Source organism: Tyto alba, unplaced genomic scaffold (genome assembly GCF_018691265.1).
Source record: "Tyto alba isolate M040663 unplaced genomic scaffold, T.alba_DEE_v4.0 Super-Scaffold_26, whole genome shotgun sequence".
Lineage (NCBI taxonomy): Eukaryota > Metazoa > Chordata > Aves > Strigiformes > Tytonidae > Tyto > Tyto alba.
Window position 1 is genome coordinate 12370528 of NW_024881300.1, and position 23003 is coordinate 12393530.

At 40.0% G+C, this 23003-nt stretch overlaps 1 protein-coding gene across 1 annotated transcript in view; it reads right to left on the reverse strand.

Annotated features, from left to right (window-relative positions):
* Positions 1-18900, reverse strand: part of PEPD (peptidase D) — a 141492-nt gene extending 122592 nt beyond the window's left edge. The window contains exons 1-3 of the mRNA XM_042797725.1: positions 18793-18900; positions 13310-13493; positions 11906-12033 (exon numbers count right to left, since the gene is read on the reverse strand). Of these exons, the coding sequence (XP_042653659.1) occupies positions 11906-12033; positions 13310-13493; positions 18793-18809 (329 nt within the window). The 5' untranslated portion in view covers positions 18810-18900. The remainder of the gene's footprint in view (positions 1-11905; positions 12034-13309; positions 13494-18792) is intronic.
* Between the last annotated feature and the right edge of the window lie 4103 nt (positions 18901-23003).

The following is a 23003-nucleotide window of genomic DNA, read 5'->3' on the forward strand; positions in this document are numbered from 1 at the left end:
TGTCACCAAAGGGTCCTTTAAAGAAGAGACAGTCTCTAGTTCACCACTTACAATTCATCACAATTTTCAGTCCAGTGAAAAAGCTTGGATTTTTGGGTTAAACATCAAAGCCATTTACATTCTGCTGATGCTTCCTACGTAAATCTTCTCTTTTCCGTGTTCTTCTACCCTACGTAGTTCACCTACTTGGTTTCCTACTCTCAAGATTTTCATAGCAATTGGGAAATGATGAAGATGGCCTAAAGATGTGAAGCTACATTTTAAAGATAAGATTCGAATTCTGATGCACTGCCTTATTTTAACAGCTAAGGCTTTATTAAAGCACCAAATATTGAAAATTCACCTTTCAACTATAACAAGTGACAACTTTATAATAAACAAAATTCTACTGAGGTAGCAATGGGAAAAAGAAGAAGAGGAGCAGCAGTAATACTTTCACTATAAAATACAATGTGAAACATTAAGTCAGACAGTAAAGTAATACCCCACGTTAGCTATATGTCATTCCTCTTTTACATTGATCAAACACAAAAACCACCAGCAAAAAAATAAGGGACCTTAGTATTAAAAACTGGTAACCAGGAATCCCAGTCAATCAGCTGAGTGAAAACTTCCAAGTTAATTCTAAACTTTTTTAACTTAATTCACAATGGTACATGATGGCATGTTTAAAAACCAAGATGCTTCACCAAATCACAGCCTAATCATGCCAGTGTAGATTTTGCCACTAACTTTGACAGTATTGACCACATTACTACCACTGGCTCCACTTTGATGTGATCCTTCAAACAACAACGTAATACTGACACCTCTATTTATCCAAGAGTAAGATGAACAGCTCTCACAGCCTATCTATAAATACATCAAAAAATATATTTTGAAGTTTTTATATAGTCAGACAAAATTCAAAACTCTTTTCTTTTTTTTTTTGTAATATTTTATTAACCATGTTGTATTTTCACTTTAAACCTAATAAAAACTTGGTCTCACTGTCTAAAACCATTTTAAAGCTGTTGTTCATTACATTGCACAAGAATTCATAACACCAAATCTTAAGAGATTTGTACAAATTTGACATTACCGTAAGAATTCCATTAAGCAACATTTCTTTGTATTCTCAGGGACTCTGGAGGAATAGCCTCGTAATACCAACACGATAAAAGAGTGTTCTAGTTTTCAGAACTGCATTCAGACCAGAGGTACAAATGAGATGGATCTAAATCACAAATGCCAAAGATAAACTGTGAACAGAATTTATAACAGCTGATAGCTATTCCTGAAAGAAATGCATCTAAGCCAACTGCTAATATATTTGCAACCTAATTGCTAATATACATTCATATGTATATGTTTTCATTTGCATCTAAATGTTCTTCCAGACAATCTTCAATATATATAACAACTTTTTCCTACTGGTCGCTTTGTATCTGCATTTTTTTAAAGCTTCTAGGACAGATTTTTGGTTTTAGTTTTTACAGTGGATCAGATCTAAAATTAAATTCAGATTTTCCTGAAGTAGTCCAATTTATCTTTCCTTCAGCATTTCAGTCAGAGTTCCTCATTCAAGATTACTTACCTTACTTTAGACTAGAATGTAACGTTATTCCTGTTGGAAAAAAATATTCTTAATGGTATGTTCATTACAAAAACTTGAAAAATTCTGGTTGAGACAAATTTCAAACCATTTTCTACACATTCTACTTTATTTTACTAAATGATTACAGACACTCACTCAAATAGACATGTACGTATACACCTCAGAAATGACCTGAGCAGAGCAAGTCAACAGCAGGAGGTCCCAAGCTTCCTTAAGTGTGGCAAGTTGAAGGCATCGTCCCCTCTAAAAGTTGCATAGGATCCCTCCCTCTCCACAATACAGATTAATCAAAAAGCTTTAGCTTTCTGCACCCTGTTAACACCAAGAAGCCACAGCATTCACTGCATCAGCCAGCCTCGCACCAGTCTGCTAACAGACATTTGGTCTAATAAAAAGTCCACTGAACCGCAAGTTCCCTCTGCAGAGCTGTCCTAATTTCAGTTCTACTTTTACACACCATACATTTCCTAACATATCTGCAAGTGATTCATAGATTATAAAAGCCAGGAGAGATCAGAATAAGCACATGTATTACATTTTTATTTTGATTTCTAGTTGCTTTCATTTTTAAATATCTGATATTGTAGCATGTCCTGCTGTTAGATTTTGATAACAGCATCCTCTCTCTCTTCCCTACTCAAATTCTTACAGCAGCCTGGAGAAGCCCTTGGTCAGCTCTTTTAAAATATTTGGATAAAACCACAACCTTTCTCTAGATTTACTGCTGGAATAGAAACCAGTTCATTACCATCACTTCGTGATGCTTCACATTTTTTTGTTTCACTCAAATACAGAATGAAAGTACTTTATTGAACATTTACCCCAATAACACTGCAGAAATGGCAGATGCGCCATCTTCATCTACTAGCAGAAGCTGTTTGAATTTTAACTGCCAGTTTTGCTTTCTCTTTCCTGTTGTACCAGTTCTTTGCCTTAAGCTTGTCCTGTCATCCACTCGGGATCATTCAGTGCCCCCCATTAGCTAATTTCTCTTGTCATCAGCTTGTGAGAAAAGGCAGACACTTGAGAACTATCAGCATGCTTAAAAGTATTATAGGTTTTATGTTCACTTATACATTACAAAAAATAGTTCATTTCCGTTGCTTTACACCTACACAATTTATAACAAACCTTTAAGATTTGAATAGTTTTGCAGAATTCCCTAAGTCTTCACAGTTGGCCTTGTTTGTGTTTTGAACCTATTCTGAAAGAAGGGTGCCTTACTACCTTGTTACAATATAAAAGAAAGCAATAGGTATATCCTAACATAAGCTCCAATGTGAGGTAAGTGTTCTCCTGCAAAAGGAAATACTAAGTTAATACCACATGGCACAGACAACAAAGCAGTATTCTTGTCTGACCACACATGCTACCAGTGGACATGTATTAGGGCCAAATAATGAGAATCACCTGCAATTTCTAAGCACTGGATCTGGCTTTAGCCAAAAAAACACATCGGCATTAATTTCATGTAATCTTAAAAAAGATGAGTAGGAATCTCTAAATGAAAGTCAACAACCATTTTGAGGATCTCTTAGTATGTCAGGGAGGAAGACAGCAAGTACTGACACAAAGCAAGACACGCCATACTAAAGAATATCTCTTACAATTAAAAATACAGATCCACAAGTCTTGTCCACTACTTATTGTCTTTCAGATACACAGCTCCTGTCAGTTGCCAGAAAGTGATGTTCCTACAAGCAGTAATTAAGAGTAAGAATTAACATAGTTGGAACAGTAGCAGAATAGGCAAAAATCAAAGACTGTTCATGACAAAGTCTGAAGCAAAAGGGTTTCTACATAATAAAGTTCAGGGTATAGTGTTCTCTTAAAAGGTCCTACAAGTATTACTGACTAAAATGCATGAAAAACTGCCCAAGCTCATATGAAAAAATCAGAAAAGGAGGATTCTTGATGCAGTGAGACAGAAAAGCTAAAACTAGCAAACTTCACAGTAAAGCTTTCTGCTTTACAGGGATACAGCAATATTGCTTCCTCCATTCCACCCTAACTTCCACATTCAGAGTAACAGATATAAAACATCATTTCACAGCAAATTCACTTTGTCTTGAGCTAATAGCGTCTACTAAGCAAAGTAAATGCCTACATTAGCCTGCACATAGTGCCCGTACGTGGCACTGTGGCATGCCCGCATTCATTGCCAGCAAGTCATGAGTTACATTGCATTTTTCCTCACTAACATGGGGGGAAACACATGCACAAGTTGGAAATTGGACAAGCGTAACCTTCAGCAACTGAAGTTCTACAGTCAAAAACTCACTTCTCAGGCCTTGCTAGAATGAGCTTAAAGCAGACTAAAAGTTTCAGTGAGACTGCATACAAAGAATAAGAAAGTTGGCAAAAATGAACCAGATGAATAGAACTACATCAGCAAAGCACATTGAGCTGAAGGAGGGAAAGGGATACAAAAGCAGTGTTTTAAAGCTGACAGAGATTCACCAATAAACTCCCTTCTCATTACAGTATCAAGTTAACAGATGGCAAAGCATTAACCAAACAAGAGGGTGTCGAGAACTGCTATGAAGAACAACACAGGAGGCTTTACAAGATACTAGCAGATGTTCCTGACTTTGTCCAAATAATGCAATCACCTACATATCCAAAAGGAATTTCATGATCTCAAACAAGAAGATTAAAAGGCATCAAGCTAGATTTGAAACAGAACAGTACTAATGGGCTCACTGGTATCACAGGCAGCCTCCAGCAATATTTTGACTACCTTAATATTACTTCCTTTCCACATTTCTCTAGATTTCTGTTTTATCCGTTGAAAGACAGGAGTACCTGCATATGCGTAAACTCAGACTCCTTGCTCCTTTTGCTACAGTCTAGAATAAGATAGATTTTGAGAAAATAACAGAATTTAAAAGAAATTGAACTGAAGATGAAGACTCAAGCTGATGTGACTGGAAAAGGTAAGCTGGGCAGTAAATGAAGCCATGTCTAGCAGAGGGACAGAAGCGGTAGAGTCCACATGCATGATGCTGGACACAGGATGTTGGGTATATGACACTGGACTTCCCAGTGCTATACACAGATTATGCAGAAGCAGAGTAACTATGAGCAACGTACAAATGGTTGGACTTAGAAAATCAGAAATAAAGTACTGAGGAGACTCTCACAGTTCTTCCTAATAAAAGCCAAGCTCTGAACTACTATTTCATCTACTTCAAATATACAGTCTCACTGTTCCTGCTCAGCTATTCCCACCACAGGCATTCCCAAAAGATGAAAAGTTCTTTAGGCTTTCTATAAATTCTACCTCAAGAGGCAGTGCCTCAATTAGACATTTAAGAGATACTATCAAGAGCTACCCCCAAAAAAAAAAAAAAAACAAAAACACAGAAAACTTGCAATTGGTAACCTTTGTTTTATTTCTCTCTGCAAATAAAATTCTTCCTTGGAGGGAAGGGCTCTATACTAGCAAAGAAAAAAACTGTAACAAAGGAAATGTTTATACACAGAAATCCCTTAAAGATTTCTTGTAGCATAAGACTGCTGACAAATACTCATAGTTCTCTCCCCCAAAAAAGAACACAAAAAGAATTACAATGATTAAGAGGGTAAGTATAATTTCTAGGTCACTATATAATAACAGTGTTCTAGTGGTCTCAATTCATGCTGCTTAACTGAGAAAGTTAGACAGTGAATCTGTCAATAGCAGATGTTCTTTCACTTTGGAAAAATGCCTATATTGGGGGGGGGAATGAGCAATATTTTATGTCCCACACATAAAATCTCTGTAGCAAGCTCTGGAATGTGTGCAGCATGTCCCACAGCTCCCATATTAATCAGTAATAGTATGAAAGAAAGCAGTACTGATGTTTACAGCGGCATTAAGATGACCTGAACAGCTTTAAGAAGGGGATAGCGATACTCCTATCTTACAACTTGTAAAGAAAAATAAACCACAAACAAATCAAGGAACTTGCCACAGGAACTCACTGGGCACAAAGAAAAGGCAGAGCCTACCCATGCAAACAGTGCCCGATCCACTACGCCACGTTGCCCCTGTAAGACAAAGAAGTATCTGGCATCCCTCACAACTAGGGTCAAGGCCACATGCCCCAACACCCAGAGCTCCAGCAAGTACACAGGGCAAAGGGGCACACAGCAAGTGAAACACAATCTGCCTGGTTTTCACTCACATTTAGCTTTTAAGAAGCATTGATATTGATCATACTCTTCCCTATCCTATTTTAGCAAAACAGCTGGGGTTGTTTTTTCCTCTTTGTATGTTTCTCAACAGAGACAACACTTTCAGAGCCCTTCCTGAGCATACAGACAGACACAGCACGGGTCACAGGGAATAAAACACCTAAAGAAAACAGTTAACATCAAGAGCTGCGAACATGGAATTTTAAAAGTGCAAGAATAGAGACACCACTGTAGGTATTTTGAGTTTTTCTACTGAAGTGCCTTCTCAAACCCAGGCCGCCAAGCAGCAGAGTGCTCTGCACTCGAACCGGGCAGCTGCAGAGCAGAAGGCAGCGTGGCGGTACGGAGCCCTGTCCGACTGAGCACTGCTGGAAAATCCCCACGGGCATTTCTTCTGCTGCAGCTTACCTTCCTACCAGCAGCAGCCGAGCCCTTGGAGGAAAAACACATGGCATGCCTGATCGAAAGAAAATTTGGATTCTCTGATATTTCAAAATGTTATCAGGAGTTTATACTACTAAACTTAATACTAGCGCATTAAATAAAGTATAAAATAAGAAATGCCTGGTGGGGGTTATCAACATTCCCTGTTGTGCCACAGAAAGGAGACATGCATAGGCAACATTTTACTTTCTTATGCTATGGGTTGAAGCCACATCAGGGTATTAAAAAACTTTGGTACAGCATTGTCAAGCAGATTTACTTAGCGCTGGTTCTACTTCTCAATACACCCAAATCAAAAAAAAAAAGGAGAGGATGAAGAAGCACTTTAACACTTATTAAATCACCAACTTGTGCATCCAGTTAAAGGTGTGTGCTGGTAGAGATAGCAAATCAATGGACTGATATAAATTACTATTGTTTTTTAAAACATTCTCAACAAGAAAAACAAGGAAACTTAAGCAGCTAGAAAGCAAAGATTTATAAAAATAATTCCTGAAGTAAAAGTCATAGAAAAAATACACATTCATCCTGGACCAGAAAGGCTCCTGGACCACTAGAACACTGGGACAATGACTAAATTGATCATTTGAGAAGTCAGAGCATTCGAGCAGCTCTGTTTAGAGAAAAACAATCATCAGGAAAGTCACAAGAGCAATCCAGACACTAATTATTCTGTAAAAGTAATTTTTATCCACAGAAAATACCATAATAAATGAATGGGAAACAAGAAATGGAAATCACTGTACTATGGAGAGAACAGGAATCATGGAAAATAAGCAGCATGGGGAATTGCACAAGTAAGTTGTGTCAATCAAAAGCAAACAGCTTTATTGTATGTTTTGAAAGGATCAGATGAAGGGTAAAGCAACAGATGTACTATCTGAATAATAGTAAAATATTTGATAAAAATCTCTCTCAAGACTGTTACTCTCCAAAATCAACTCAAATTGGCTTGGACAGGAACACTACAATGTGACCTGAAACCCAATGACTAGTCATAATAAAAAAGTGAAAAGCCTAAAGCAGAAAATAAAAATATATAAATAGATAAAAAGATGAGCTTCTCAAGGGCTGGGAAAATCTCCAACTGACACACTGAAAAGTGCTGTATCAATTTAGACTGATATTCTCAGAAGTTAAAGTGATAAACAGAGATGGACTTCAAGTCTTGATGGGTGGGATACTGCAAAGACTGAAATTAGTTCCGATGCTATTCAGAAACAGAAGCAGGACTGAATACGTTCATGAGATCCACAGATGGCATTTGCAGGTGGTAACAAACCGCAGATAAATTGCAATTGCCATTTGGTACAAAATAGTAATAAAATGACCTACAGTGATGAAAAACTGATTTTTTTTTTTTTTAACAGCAAAATAAAGATTCAGTGGGTAGGGGAAAGGGACAAATGGTGGGAAGAGATTAAACTGGTAGAAAAAGAAAACACTAAACATATTTCATTTTAGAGAAAAAAAATAGAAGAAAAAATAGCAAGGGATGATATGGCAAATCAGTTCAGAAGGAAAAACCAGAGACCCTTCTGGAGTATACCATCTAAATACACAGCTCCAGAGCATGCTACAAAGAGGACCTGTACGCACTACATCAATAAAACTCATCTAGAAAATGGCCTTTATTCCTTTAAAATCTACACCAAGAAGAACAAATAAGGTGATTCAGAGTTTGTTCCCTTCAGCACCCACATACACTCCATCACCTTTTCAAAGAGTTGTCTCCAATTTCATCTTGCATAGAATGGGCTTACTACAGACTTTGCCTTCTTGTAGCCAAGCCTAGGACTAATTAATGGACCAGTCTCAGCCACCATGTTATAGTCAGATAAACATACCATGGTGTACACAATTTAATACTCACAGTTATTCAAAATATAAATGCCACAAAATTTCACCAATCCTCGTTAAGAAAAAGATCAAGAAGGTAACTACTGAGCTTCTAATTAATTTTCATGGTCACATACAGTTGGGGCAAGGGGAATGGGGAGATAAAAGCCTACATAGCCTGAAAAGCTCTAAAGCTCTTTTTTTACAAAAACACTAGGGGAAAAAAAGCAAACAAACAAAAAAACCAACCACATACTTCTGCACTTCTTTCCAAAGGCAGTAAAACTTCTCAGCTTTGCTCAAGTCAGACAAGTTCAATCACAAAAAACAAAAGTTGATTTTGGTTGTAACCTACTTAGAAAATGATGACGATTTTTAAAAAGCGCCCTCATTAGGTTACTGAGAAATTACTAATATTTGCATAGCATTTCATTGTGCTTTACTACAGCTCCAAAGTGCCACACCAGGGTTGAACTTTGCAAATACAGATAGCTTCCAATCACATTCATGGAAAAACATCACTTACAGTGGATGCAATGCTAGATTAATGTTGTTATACTTACCAGTCAGCCAGCAGGGCTTCAAAGAAAATGCAGTAAATTGCACATAAATATTGCTCTGTCCCATTTAATATGTATTTCTAAAGTTAAAGCATGAAAGTGTTAAATATTTTTGTTTTCCATTAAAAACATTCTTTACATGGTAAGGCAATTAAGTTATTTTGGCATACGTTCCACATAAAGCAGCTGCTGTACAGTATGTTTTACTTTATAAAATATCTTTAATCAGCACACTGACTAGTTCTGTCATTTATAATTAAGGAGGTAAATGGCAGGTGCAGCATTAATTAGTGAAACTGAAGTCTCTGTGCAAGACATGCAGTCATACCAACTTAATGCTTCCTAGGAATAGAAATGACTGCTAACAGCTTTGCACCACAAACTTCACTAGGTAAGACCATGCCGAGAAAGAGGGGCATTTACAATAGTTATGCTTCTGAAGCCTTTCTCTTATATTACCAGATTCATTTCTTAAACTCTTCCTCAGAAATTAAGAATAGAAAAATACTTCAGGAGCACAAAAGCCCATGCACTAAGCCATCCTATAAGCGTCTTTGTTTCTGCCTTACAAACGACAGGAGGGCAGGGGCAGAGGTACAGATCAAGAGATGGGCAAAGTGAGTCTCTTAGTTGAAAAGATTTTCCCAGCCAGCAACTAAGAAATGGGCTAGCCCAACACCTGGAGAAATGCCCACACTCATAATTTAGAAACAGAATGACTGTTGTTTCAATCCTTTCCCAATGTGAAAATAGGATCACCAGTCCTACAATTACCCCCATAACAATTCTGTGATTGCCACTTAAGAGGTTGTGGGTGTTTTGGAGAACGTCCATAGTCTATGAGTCAAATTAAATCTCTCCGTTTCAAAACTGCAGAGGTTATGTTGGCTTGAAGGACTTCTGAAAGTTAGCTTTACACCTATTTACCAATCTTGAGAGCATACACATTTAGACAGAAGTCCTACAAGATGAGTAACACTTCCGAAGAAGTGGAAGTCATCCTCAACACTGGTACTATGTAATGCTGGGTCCTTGGCAGACCACAGCCCAGGGTGGTGCATTCATCACCTCCTTGTTCACCTCTTCTGCAGAGGTCCCAGGCACCACCTCAGCATGCAAAACTGTTCATGAAAACAAGCGCAGTGGGTGAGATTAAAATAATTCCTCTGTTCATGGTCTCATTTGCGAACTCACAGTCTGCTCATATCTAAGCAAATGCTCTCAGATACTTCACTGGTTTTGGGCAAAATAAGTCTGTGATTTGAAAGAAGCCATGAAGCCCCACTTTTGCATTACTTCAAGGCAAAAAGGTTAACCCTTCCAACTGCCACATTACCTAACCTGCATTAAGAAAACAACTCATATACGTGACCTTCAGAAGTGAAAGCACAACAGTACATCAAACAATACATTCAGTAATACAGTGGTAGTAAAATAGTAGTAAAGAGCCTTCTGCGTTAAGAGAATCTATGCACTTCTGCCTAAACTCACATAGCAGATTCCCACATCTGTCTTAACAAGAAAGCAATAGAGACACCAGGCAAAGCAACTGCACACTGTGCTACCAACTAGAAGACCAGCTGTACACCTCTGTAAAATATCAACCTCGCACATATCGTACACTGCATTGAATTGATTTGTGCTTCATTGATGTTAAATTAATGTTTCTTCAGCAGGTAGATAGTGCCTTCCACATGCACAGAGGCATGCACTTTCAAGGCGAACTATAGTACATAAACAGCGGTGGATAGAAGGCAAACTTATTTGTGTTTTTCTTTCAGTGATAATTTTGACTTAAAATTGAGTCTTCTGGGAAGGAACACAATCCCTAGCTGTGTGCAATACCCCCTGCCAACCGACTTACGAAGCAGAACTGCTGCTGACTCACAAACGAGTTATTCATCCATCCTCCTTCTGACAAGCAGAAAAAGTACATGACCACGGCTGACAGAAGAGAAAACAAAGATTCAAACAGAGGGATTCAGGAAGGATAAGGAGGAGAATTTAGAACACAAGGATACTGTGATAAAGACAATTTGTTATACTCTGCAAGAAGACACAATGACAATGAACCACTTTTAACCAGACTTGGAATTCTGTAAATGAACCAATAAGGAGCACTGCACAAGCAAATCAAAAAGGCCATTTATAAACACCACCATATTTTGTTTGAAAATGCAAAATGAGACAGTGGAATTTCAATAATATTTTTAAGCCTTTTCAGATTAGGCACAATCAATGTGGGTATGAAAAAGCTGATTTGAACTAGCAGAGGACAACTTAGGGGGAGGAAAAAGCTCTGTCTGTAAATGTGAACAAGCACCACTAGAGAACAGACTTTAGAGTACATGTGGGGGTTAAACAGAATCTACCCTCCCAGACAGGTGCAGCTCTCAGCTGAAATATTCCAGACAGCAGTATTCACATTTTTATGCTATCACAAACAATTTCAGTTCCCAGGCAGGTCTAAGACAGTGATATTCATATAAACTCTCTGAGAAGACAGCAGCCATGCCCTACCATATGGTCTGGCACAGTTCAGCATATGGGATTGGTTGCAATTGTTTTCCTTTTCCCAAAATTAGCATTAAAATATAAGTGATAGCTTCAATTAGCAGCTAAGCAACCTGAGCTCAAAATATTAAATTAGAAGTAATCCCATGTTCTTAGACCATGCAGACAACAAAAAAATTTACAGTTTGTTAGAGGGTATAAATACAATTAAGTCTGAGAATACAAATGAACACATAAATAAATCAATTCCTCCACTACTATGGCACTGAGCAATATTTACTACCAATGTGGATAGAAAGAGATGTTTATGACATACTCACAGAACAGAATTAAAATCACATTCCCCAGTCTGTCAGTTCATATAAAAAAAAGTATCGGAGGCTTAACTACTTTCTGCCATTCAAAAAGCTTCATTAGCTAAGGCAGCTGAAAACTGGTAAAGCAACTTTAAAAAGCCTGCTTTACTATTTAACTTGTTTGGTCTTAACACGAGACTTCTACTTTTCTTTATGGTTCAGCTTCATTTCACGGATACCATGAGATCCATGGGTTCCAATTCTAAAAATATTCTCTACCAAATTCTGGTGGATCATTTCGTATCATATGATCAATACCAACTGATGGCATTTTGTGTCATTGTATGTACATATTGCTACAATTCACCCCAAATGAATTGGTGGAATCTGATTAAAATGAGATAGCATTCCAGCTCTACAGACAGTTACATGAAGTACTCAGATACATCGGAACACGGTTAAAAGATTCATCTTACTTTCCCATCCAAACCGCATAGCTTTCAGGGAGTTGTGGAACAAAAAGCATGGATCTTCCAGTATCAACATCTACTGCTCCAAAGCAGCCTGCTTCAGTTACTCCAAAAGTCCAGTGAAAGTAAGATTCCTAGGTTAAGACAAAATATATTCTTAGAAGAAAACCCTCACTTCTATCAGCTCTAAAAATACACTACAGTACATACTAATTCCTGCTTCCATGTATCTGAAAGATATCTCCCTTGGTTTTGGAGGGGGGAGAAGTGGTTTAAGTCTGAAGTTTTTCAGACTGTTTAGTTTTAGGTTACAATAACACAAATCCCTATGTTGGCAACTGCAAAGGATCAGCAATTAATAAACTACCAAAAGAAATAAACAGGTCAATTCAGCACAGTAAACATACACCACACAATAAAATGCATTCTTCCAATCTAGAATTACAGAACATAGTATCAGGAAGAAACAATCATGCCACATGAGACAAGGCAAGAGCAGAGTGCAGATTCACTGAGCTGTGATGGCAGAGTGATAAAGTGAAGACCCAACCTCCCCCAGAGAAGAGGAAGCTGCACTAGGAACAGCCTTTAGCCAAGGGTTATTTTAAAAACAAGTAAGCAAACAACAAAACACCTAACAATACAGAGATTAATTTGGTAAGGACAGACATATGCTCTGATACCCTGAAAGGTGCATCTCCTCCAAAAACAGATCAATAACTACATTATGATGTGCGCTAGACTAGGATTTATTTGTTTTGTTTCTTCATAACATACAACAGCTCAATTAAATTCACAAAACAAAGTACTGTAGCAGCCATGCAAAGTATGGGGTATGCATAATTAAGAGTTCTGTTACATCAGCTTCCCCAAAGACTAAGAATGGGCTCGGCATGACATTAACAAGTTATTAAGTCCTATTTGTGACAGAAGAACACATGGGTACTTGAGGAAGAGTCTAATTTGAGAAGACATGCTGTAAACTCTGATACATCCTGTTTTGTGGAATATACTATTTATAAAAGCTTGAAATACACTTTTCCATTAATTAAATCCATTTAGGTCAACTGTAACATGTTTCACTACAGAAAGAAGGTTATTTATTTTTCACTGAAAAAACTAAGAAATATTCCATTGCTGTCTTTAATATTACATTAAACACTGATAGGCAGTAGGGCCTTGAACAGGATTAGGCCCTTTAAACCAGATAATGAGCCTACATACTGAAGCACTGAAAGAGAGAGTAACTTGAGGCTGAAGAGTCAATGTTATAAAGAAGTCAATTTATTTAAGTGAAGCAAGGCAATGCGCAGATGAGAGATAACGGGAAAATAATTCAAAATCGTTTAAAAATTCATGTAGTTGAAGAGAGTTTCTTAATTTGATTTGAAATTTTGATTCAGCTCTTACCTGGCGAAACAGAATACCAGTATCAGTACAGTATCTCTGGGTTTCTTCCCCACCCTGCAGCAGAACAACCGAATTCTTCTGGATATCCTTATTCTGTCTCAGGCGATCACACAGTCGTCTTCTATTCAGGGCAAAGAGAGCTACAGGCACTTTCAAGGTCTCATTCCCCAGCCAAAAGGAGGATCTAGAAAAGATTTTTTTTAATTGACAATTAATAGAAGGCAAAGACATTGGTCAACATGATTCAGACACACAGTGTTTTTACTTTAGTCTAGAACAGAAAAGAAAGTTTAGTTCAACTCTACGAACAAGACGCTAATCGCTCGAGAGGAAGAGATGCTGTACACAAGCATGGCTCTTGAGCAACAATCAAACATTGCTCATACAAGTACCAAAGGAAAAAGATGGCAACAGAAGACAGGCATGGCTGCAGCTATGGCCCACAGCATGACACTTGTTACATTCCTTTAGGTAAAGAAACATGAAAAATAGATGCAGAAAGTGACAACAGCCTCGGTCAGCTGAGTAAAGGCAAACCAGGAAAGAAGAAAATGAGTCCCGAGTTACTGAAAACAGAAGTGGAATGTTACATTAAATCTGGCAAACTTCAGCAAGTCCTTCTGGGAAACACTGAGTAGCTGAAACAGGGACTGGAGAGAATAGATGACAGATAGCAGACACAGGACAACAGCATTTCCCATACTCACAGTATCTGCAAATTTCTTTTCTATGTATGTATGTTTATTCTTGCATACATACAAGTGGCTTCAGCAGGTGACTGAACTCACACATGTGGCCCCAGGAGCATGTCCCAGGTACCAGTGACCTCCTGCCACACACCGCCTCCCGCCCCTAAGGCAGCACAAACATGCTGAGACAATGTGGAAAGTTTCTGAAAGACTGTACTCAACAGAGCCACAACTGGGAGAATACTGTTTAAAAGTAGATAGCTCGCTCTTAAAATAACCGGTTATTTTAAGGTGTTTAAAGTACTTCACGAATATATTGCTGATTCCTTCGCATTTGTTATAGGTCATACCTGCACTTTTTGGAGCTTTACCGGTAGAAGCATAGTAGCTTGTTGAAGGATTATTTTTTTTTAATCAGATGAGGAGAGAAGAATCTAAGAGCATTCCCTTTTTTTTTTTTTTTCGTATTTTTAATACAGCAAAGCTGTGCTTTAGAGCTTCAGTATTACAGATGAATACTGTTTTATCAATAAAATCCTATGATTTAAGCCCAGTTTCTCCCTCCACCTCAGCTTATTGAAGAGTGACTGGCTGGCTGGCTATTTTCTATCAGATATGCTTGTAGAGGAGATGACAGAAAGGTACAGTTAAATTGTTACTGTGTTAAGATGACAAGAAATGAACCACTGAGGGACTTAACCTTAGAGAAGCAGAGCTCCACATCTTAATTATTATATAGTTTTCATAGGCAATCTGAAAGGTAACCTTTGATTTATAGCTGCATAAAGTAACCTCCTGAAAGACTTTATCAGCATCAGAAATGTAAACCCTGTAATTTCTTACTGCAGACACAGCATAAGAGAGCTAATAAAATATTTTATTTTACTTGTTTATAACTACTTGATATAACAGCATAAGTAATTTTAAAAGGTGAAAGACTGCTCTTGCTAATCCAATTTTCAAACTATCTGCCTAGGTGTTCAGCTGATGGTGCATAAAACCCACATGTTTACTTTTATTACTTCCCACACACACCTGATAACCCAGCACCTTGGCAGGTGATCATTACAAGGGCTGCACACTGACTATTGCACCACATCAGCATAACGTGGAAGAACAGCATAAGCTTTTGCTTTGGGGTACACATGCCTGTAGGAAGAATGAAGCAAGTTTACACAATCCTAGCAAAAGCTACTGAAAGTTTTAAATCAGATAGCAAACTAAGATAAAAAACCTAAATATGGGCAAGGCTTTTTGGGTTCAGAGCTGTGGCTCTGCAACTCAGCAATGCACATGAGTCTGAAAACACTGTTATCCAAGCAAGATCACCCCCTGGAGAAACTACATGCAGAGGCCTGGAATTCAGATGTTCACCTTACTACAAGTATAAAAGGGAAGAGAGAACATAATCAGACACCTTTATGCCATAAGTTGCTCTTAGACCTTTATATCTGCTGATAAAAAAAAAGAAAAAAAAAACACCCACCAAAAAAAAACAAGACCAAAAAAACCCAACCCAAACCAAAAAAAGGCAGAGATTGTAGCACAACCTGTCTTCTACTTTGCTTCTAAGGAAGGAAGAAAGTAAGTCACCGTCATCGTAAATTTAACCTCTTTACAAGTTTATTGTTTTGTTTTCTAAGATTTAAAAGAAAAGAAAAAAAAATAAGGACTCTGACCTTTCTCCTTCTCCAAGACTATTCCTATGCCCCGGAGCTCAAAGGAAGCTGCTACAAAGTCACATTTTCATTTCCATTAAGTTTACTATTAATACTTTTATTGCACTGAAAACCTCTAACAACCAAAATGAGACTCAAGGAGACATAATGATGTCAGCCAGCAATTCGTACTGGTAGTCTCACTAAGCCACTTCAAGAGTGTCTTTTACTGTGATTTTAACACTCGACCTGAAATGCATTCTGGTGCAAAATGACAGTTTGTCTGCACATTTTATCTAAAAGCCCATGGCAAAACTGTGTTTCTCTTTATATATAACAGATCCCACTTTATCTGCTTTATCTGCTTGAATTTGATGCCACAATGTTAATCAACAGCAAAATTTGGCCCTGTACAGCTGTTTTAGACTTGCATGGTTCTATCCCAGGCATGGCCTTTGCTCTCTATTTTAAGGCTGCTGCAACAGTCACAGCAGCTGAGCACGCTGGACCCTGCAGCAAGGGCTGCAGGACACAGGCAGGCTGGGCTGAGCATTGTTGCAAATACCGCTCTGTTCCTCGGGTTCTGTGCTGAGCACTCCCATGTTAATTCATGCCTGGGACAGTACAAGCTTAACAGGCAACAGACCTACTTTCACAACTGAAATTCTGCAGAGAAAATCAACTAGGTTTCAGAGAGGGCTCAACTCTAAGAAGTTTGTTTACTCCACAGTCTTTGTTCTTTCCTTCCTCCTGCAAGCACTCAGATACCAAACTGACAGCACCCTCACAGATGGACTAACAACACAGCAAGACACCCACAGGTGCTGCTTTGCCTGCGGAGATTGGGTAACTCCACATGCATGAGCCCAGCACAAGCTTTCCACAACTTACATAGAGAACTCTTTTCAGAGACTAGCACTGACAGAGGAATTTAAGTCTTAAAAAAAGGAGTATGTCTGTACACCTGGCATTCTGTTGCAAATAATGATTTGGGAAGAGAACTCTCACAGTACTCAAGATCACAAGAAAAGTCTTCACACACAGGACTGCCTGTGTAACCATCGCTCTGTTGTGACCATTGCTCTGAGACTAAGAAATACATGGCAGGTAAGTAGGTAATGACTGGCCTGGTCTTTTTTTCCGTATTCCTTCCAGACCAGCTGTTACAAATCCCTGTAACTACGCAGTACTGCCTATGCCATGACTATTTAGCACTTCCTCAGTTTCAAATATAATAAGTCATCGCTATGCCATTTGTACTGAGTGGGTACATGTATGTAACTGCCTCACATGTGTATCAACCCTGCAAATACACATGCCATTACAGTGTAATCAATGTAAAATTCTCTGTTATTTGCCACCTAACAATATTACCACAAAGTTCTTTCTGGAGAGGGAATTACAAGCTTTCAATAGTGGTCCATGATCTCTAATAACTCAGTTTATAGCACACAAGATACACAAATATCAGAATTTAATTACTACAATACATTGGTTAGTCCTTCAACATCTGTTTCTTCTGCTAGTGCAAGGACTCTGGAGTCTCCAGCCATGAACTCAACTCAAAATCCTCATGCAGAGTTACACATCTGATAACGAACCATATTTAATGCAAGCACTGCTTTGTAGTGCATGCCCTTCTGAAGCTATGCAAGCTTCTGCAAATTAGCATTAGTCAGTGTCAGAAATGGCTACCTGCAAGACCAGGACAGGACAAGGGAAGCTCAGCTGCCTCATTGTCTCTAGTCTGGGACCAGAATTCAGCCATCACTTAGCCTGGTAAAGGCCTCCCACAGCAGCTGACAGTTTCCCCATTGGCCATCACACACAATTTTTATGATTGCCTAGGCCCAAGCACACACAAGAGCCCTTTTATTTTATTATACTGGAAGTGAAATGTAACTAAGAATATTAAACTACATCTGTTTCTGTAAGGGATTCTTTTGACTAGAACTGTTGATTTTCAATCCTTATTTCATAAGTTTCATATTTCAGAGAGTTTACATTTTTCCACTGTATAATCCATCTAATGTTTCAGATTTGAGGCAGACATCAGAACACACCAGTAACCAAAAATCCTAGTTTATTTCTGGTTTTCCCACAATTTTTCAGTTCTTTGTACTTCTGGTTTCAGAAGAAAATTAATGGGCTGCCATTTCTGTTCTACTGAGGTCACACACACAGGACCCAGATTTCCATGAAGATGAGAAACCACTGAAACTACTTTTCAGTAAGTTATTATTTGTTTGTTGACTGGGCCTTATTCATTTCTTTTGAGCAACACTCATCAACATCAGCCTTAAGTCTAGCCATTTTTTAATGCTTCTACACCACATATGTGAAGTGCGAGAGGCCTATGCTAATAGCAGCACAAGCAGGTAAGTGATCCAAGGGAGACAGTAAAAGCAACCACCACCGTTTAAGGCATAAACTGTCTATTTTCTTCACAGCAAACTCACTGCTCCTTGTAAATAAGTCAACGACTTGAAGTCCCGGCCCCGTTTGATGTCCCACCGACACACCCCAGCCCAACCTCTCCCTCAGCGGGCCGGGCAGGAGGGTCCGGGCACCGGGAACACCCGCTCAGAGCCGGGGGAAACCAAGGGCAGGAGAGGACCTCGCAGGGAACAGCCTCTGCCCCCAGGGGAGTCACAGCCAAGTCCCAGCGTGACCTGCTTTTAGTAACTATGAAAAGTATCCCCCTCGTTTTGATACATTTTTAGTGGCATGTTCTTGAAGCATCGGAAGGAAGGGCTGAATTTAGCTACAGAAGGTGAGAGAAACCCTGCGCTAAGCAATGCGGAACCACCTTTGAGCACAATTTCCCAAACCTAACGCATCGACAAGGATAACGCGCGGCTCGCGAGAAGGCACTGCCGCGCCGACCCGGCGGACAGGGTCCTGCAGGACCCCCCACGGCTCTCTCGCCGCCCCACGCAAAACCCGCTTCCACCTCGGGGAGCCCCCGCCCCAGCGCTGGCAGCCCGGCCTCCCCGCAGGCTGCACCCCCGGGCCCCTCAACGAGACCCCGCCGGCCTGGCGGGACCGGGGGAGCCGGGAGGCCGCGCGGCCGCGGCGCAGGGCCCGTGAGGCGCGGGGCGCGCCGGCGGCAGCGCGGCCGAGGAGCGATGCTTACCCCGCCGCCGCGGCCATGTTGCCTCGCCGGACTTCGGCTGTCACGTGACGGCGGGGCCGCGCGGGCGGGGTGAGCCCCGTGAGGGGAGCCGGGGCGGCGGCGGGCTGCGGCCCGGGCCCTGCGGCAGCGTCGGGCCGCGGCTCGCCCCGCTCCTCGCCTCGGGCACACGCCTGGCAGGAGAGAGGCCCCGGCGGCGGACGGGACTTGCGCTCTTTGTCGCTTCAGGGGCGGCGTTCATCGGGACGTCCCAAACTGGAGAGCTGGCTCTGTAACCATCGCCTCATGTGTTGGCATCCTGTACAAGAGTCCTCGAAGCTAAAAGCTGTGTAATGCAAATACAACCTCTTGCAGGGATTGCTGTCTTTTACAGCAGAGCTCCCCTAAATAAATGGTTGCTCAAAAGAACCATTTAACGTGCCATGCTGCTATGATCCCTGTCAGAGACGCTTTCCACTTGCACGTTGAAATGGAGAAGCTGTTTAACAACAGCCTTCAGACATGGTCCCATGTAGCTAACTCCAGTCCTTGGACTCGCTCCACTTTGTTCAATCTTGCTCCTATCACACAGATTTCTCCAGAACTCCAGTTGACTTGTTCTTGCCTCAAAATTCCAAGCTACCTGAAGAAACCAACAATTCATAGGTCGGGGTTCATGTGGTCAGTAACTGCCATGCAGCAGCAAAAGAAAATACCTAGAGGCATGAAATACTGGGTGAAGAATGAGAGGCAGGAGCTCTGCTCTGTAACCTGAACACATTGTTTTGCTGCTCTGTGCCTCAATAAAACAGTGGTAAGTACTGCTCGAGCTGGCAGCTCATCCCAGGTACTGCTGCCCTCCTTTTCTGCAAGGAAAGCGCAAGTCCTCACTCTGCTGCTGCTGAGCAGTGCCACTTCTCTGTTGTTCTGGCACTGATCTCAACAGTACTGTGATATTGCAAAATATTTGGATAATGCACCTGGAGGGTCCGCTTCCACCACAAGCGCTTGTGAATGTGAGAGGAATGCAGGGCAGTGAGAAGAGGGGGCAGGAGGAGGATTGTAAAATACATGGAGCTTGAAGTTCATATTTGTTACAACAAATCAGTGCACTGTTATTAAGAAAAGTGCATGATTGAAACTTTTTTTTGATTGGCCAAATTGTCCACTAGAAGTTGGGAGAAAACTGCAGCTGCTCATGCACAACTGTCTCTGAAGTGGTGTGTGAAAGCTGCAGAACAATCACAGGGAAAGATTGATTTTGAAAGTCTAGAGCATGTAAATTAAGAAAACTAAAAAAGTCAGTTAGTCATCCTCTAGCTCTTCACGCTTTCATGCCCACAGATCACAGACCTTTACTACAAAATATACAATGAAAGAATCGGAAGCTTCTTTCATGGACTGCCCATTTGACAAGGAAGAACACTTAATCTTGTCTCCAGATTAAGGGATAAGGCCCCATTTCAGACAATATCATCGATAAGCTGTTGAATTTCAAGGCCTTTCCTTCAGGTCATGCACACTGAAAAAGGTTTTTAATGCAAACCAGAGCAAAATTTTACTGCTTTCAGTCCTCTAGTGGTGGTCCCTTCTGCTTAAGACTCCAGCAGAATTACTGGGAGGAGGCAGGGAAGCTCACTTTGCCTTTCCTTCTGCTGTTAGGAGTAGAGAGAGACTAGAGCTTTCAAAGCACTCTTCCAAATACTGTCATTAGTGGCTTTGGGCATTCATCCTTCCCAGCTCCTCTTTGCCTACCCAAACACTTGCCCTCCTTAGAGAAAAGGTCTCCTTCATTGTAGTATCTGCTCTCTAAAATGGGTTTTCTGTGTCTCTCTGTCCTGTTTAATTTCCTCATCTCTTCCCTTGGTCATTTCGCAGACTTCTAAAAACAATCACTGGGATTTAGAAGAGTTACCTGCATTGTATTAAATCTCAGCAGAAAGTAAGACTCCATTCCTTATGAAAACAAAACAAAAAATGTTTTATTTTGTTACCTAAAATATACTGTTCTCCTGTCTCAGGATTTGAAAGAATGAAACTTCTGCACTATGCACAAATTAAACTCATTTGCAAGATGGCTATACTGGCAGCCAGTTGAAATGCCAGCCACAGGGATGATACCGGCAGCCAGACTGGGAGCAAGACCAGCTTTATTGCACACATAGATAATTCTGATTCTCTCTGCACTGCATTTGACTCTGCAGATAATGCAGGGGTAGACTTCAATATCTGAGACACTAGTTTTCCTCTAAAACAAGGTTCATCTGACCATTACTGTCACTTATCTCCCAGTAGGATTTTTCTCCGTGGTCAAGAACATCCTCTCTCATGTTAAAGGACTGATTTTGCACCTTCAGCATCTTCAGAATCCCCACTGTAGCAGTCTGGGTGTACAAGAGATGCAACATTGCAACATGTGATGGGATTCTGCACTGGCCAGATTCTTCATTAAAAGTCTGGTTTAAATCTGCCATCTGAGCACACCAGAAGCACAATAAGGACTCTCAATCTTTAACTGTTAGTCAAATACTGAGTAGAACAATATGCTGCTTAAATAGGGAAAATTCGAATCTGCAGAATGAGACAAAGCAAAACAAAAAAGCAGTTGAACACCAGCATCCCCTGGCCTGTTGTGTCCTCGCATTGGGGAGGGGGGAGTAACTGCAGTCCTGCAGTCTTGCTCTGAATCCAGCCAGTGTCTTTCTGAATTATATCCAGCCATAGACAGTTCCTGAGGGTCCCTAGGAAAATTTCCTTGCCCTCACCTCTGAGACTCAATTGTGTATCTCTGCCCAGCTCCTACGCAGTTTGTACTCCTTTTCCCTGTAAGACCCTCTGTCCCTTCTCAGGCTATGTACTAGTTAGCCAAAAATAACTAAATTGCATAAGAAGCTCTTTTTATTCTTATTATAAAGATCTAAAACAATTCAGATTTTTTTCACACAGACATTCATTTGCCTGGCAGAAAATACTTTGGAAAAATGAACAGAAAAGTAACTATAACAATTGGTCACTTTACACCTAGACAAGAAACCAACATTGATAAATTGGTACCAGTACTTTTCTATTGCTGTTAATCTTTCTGTCTTTTAAGTGTTTATACTGCTGTCTAGGCAGGATCTTAGACTTCAGCACCATCAGTAGTGCATTTATAGCTTCTGTTATCCCAGCTGAAAAGAAATAATGCTAGGTTAATAAACCTTCCTCTTATTATATGAAAATTACATAACTGCTGTGAATACAGGTAAAGATATTTTCCCCTGATTTTGCATTACAATAGATGAAAATCCAAAGTTATCAGGGTCAGATGTAGTCCAAATGAACTAGGGGAAAAGGAAGGATGCTGCAGCTGTGACGACAGAATGTGCTAGGGGAGCATCACCCCTCCCTTCTGCCCTCCAGCCCAGGTTGGGTATCAGAAGAAGAGCTAAATACTCTCTGACTGCTGCACAGCTTCTTTCCTGCTTTGGGAAAATGTAGCTGTGGAGAGGCCCCATCATCCACGGCTGCCATGAGGGATCACAGAGCCACACTGAAAACATGGTACCACAGTAAGAAATCTTGAGCTGCCAGTGTCATGACATGAAGTGGGGCACAGGGTCTAATGCTGACTGACTAAGGTCACCATAGGCCCTCCTTAGTAAATACCTACCTGGATATATGATTTCACTACAAGTTTCATCTGATTTCCTAAATATTTTAAAAGCTTCCATATTATATGTGCCATCACAAAACCAGAAATAACAGGAATGCTGATTTATCAGCACGGAAATTTTTCTAAGTTCAGCTTGGTCTGGTTTTCTGCTGGTTATTCCCCAAAATTTTTGGAAGCTAAAACACTTTTGGCTGAGATGCTCTGTGACCTTCTTCACTAGGATGGGAGAGCAGTGGCTAGGCAAAGAACAACAGAGAAAATTTTTATGTATATGAGCAAAAGTATTTTACACATTGTAGAATCTGCTGTTAGTCGAAAGCAATTATACAGTTTCCTATGTTAAAATGTGTTAATACTATCTTTTTCATTGAATTACTATGCATAGATCCCTAGCATTTCATCACTGAAAGATACATGTGCTGCCTTTGTTTGATACAATGACCACACATCTTTACCTTGGAATTAAGATTACAAGGTCCCTTCAAAGTAATAGATTGAACAAAAGAATCTGCCTTTGGCATTTTCATCATGAAACAATTTTGAGTAAATTTTCCCTCAAGCACTAAATGTATACTGCTGT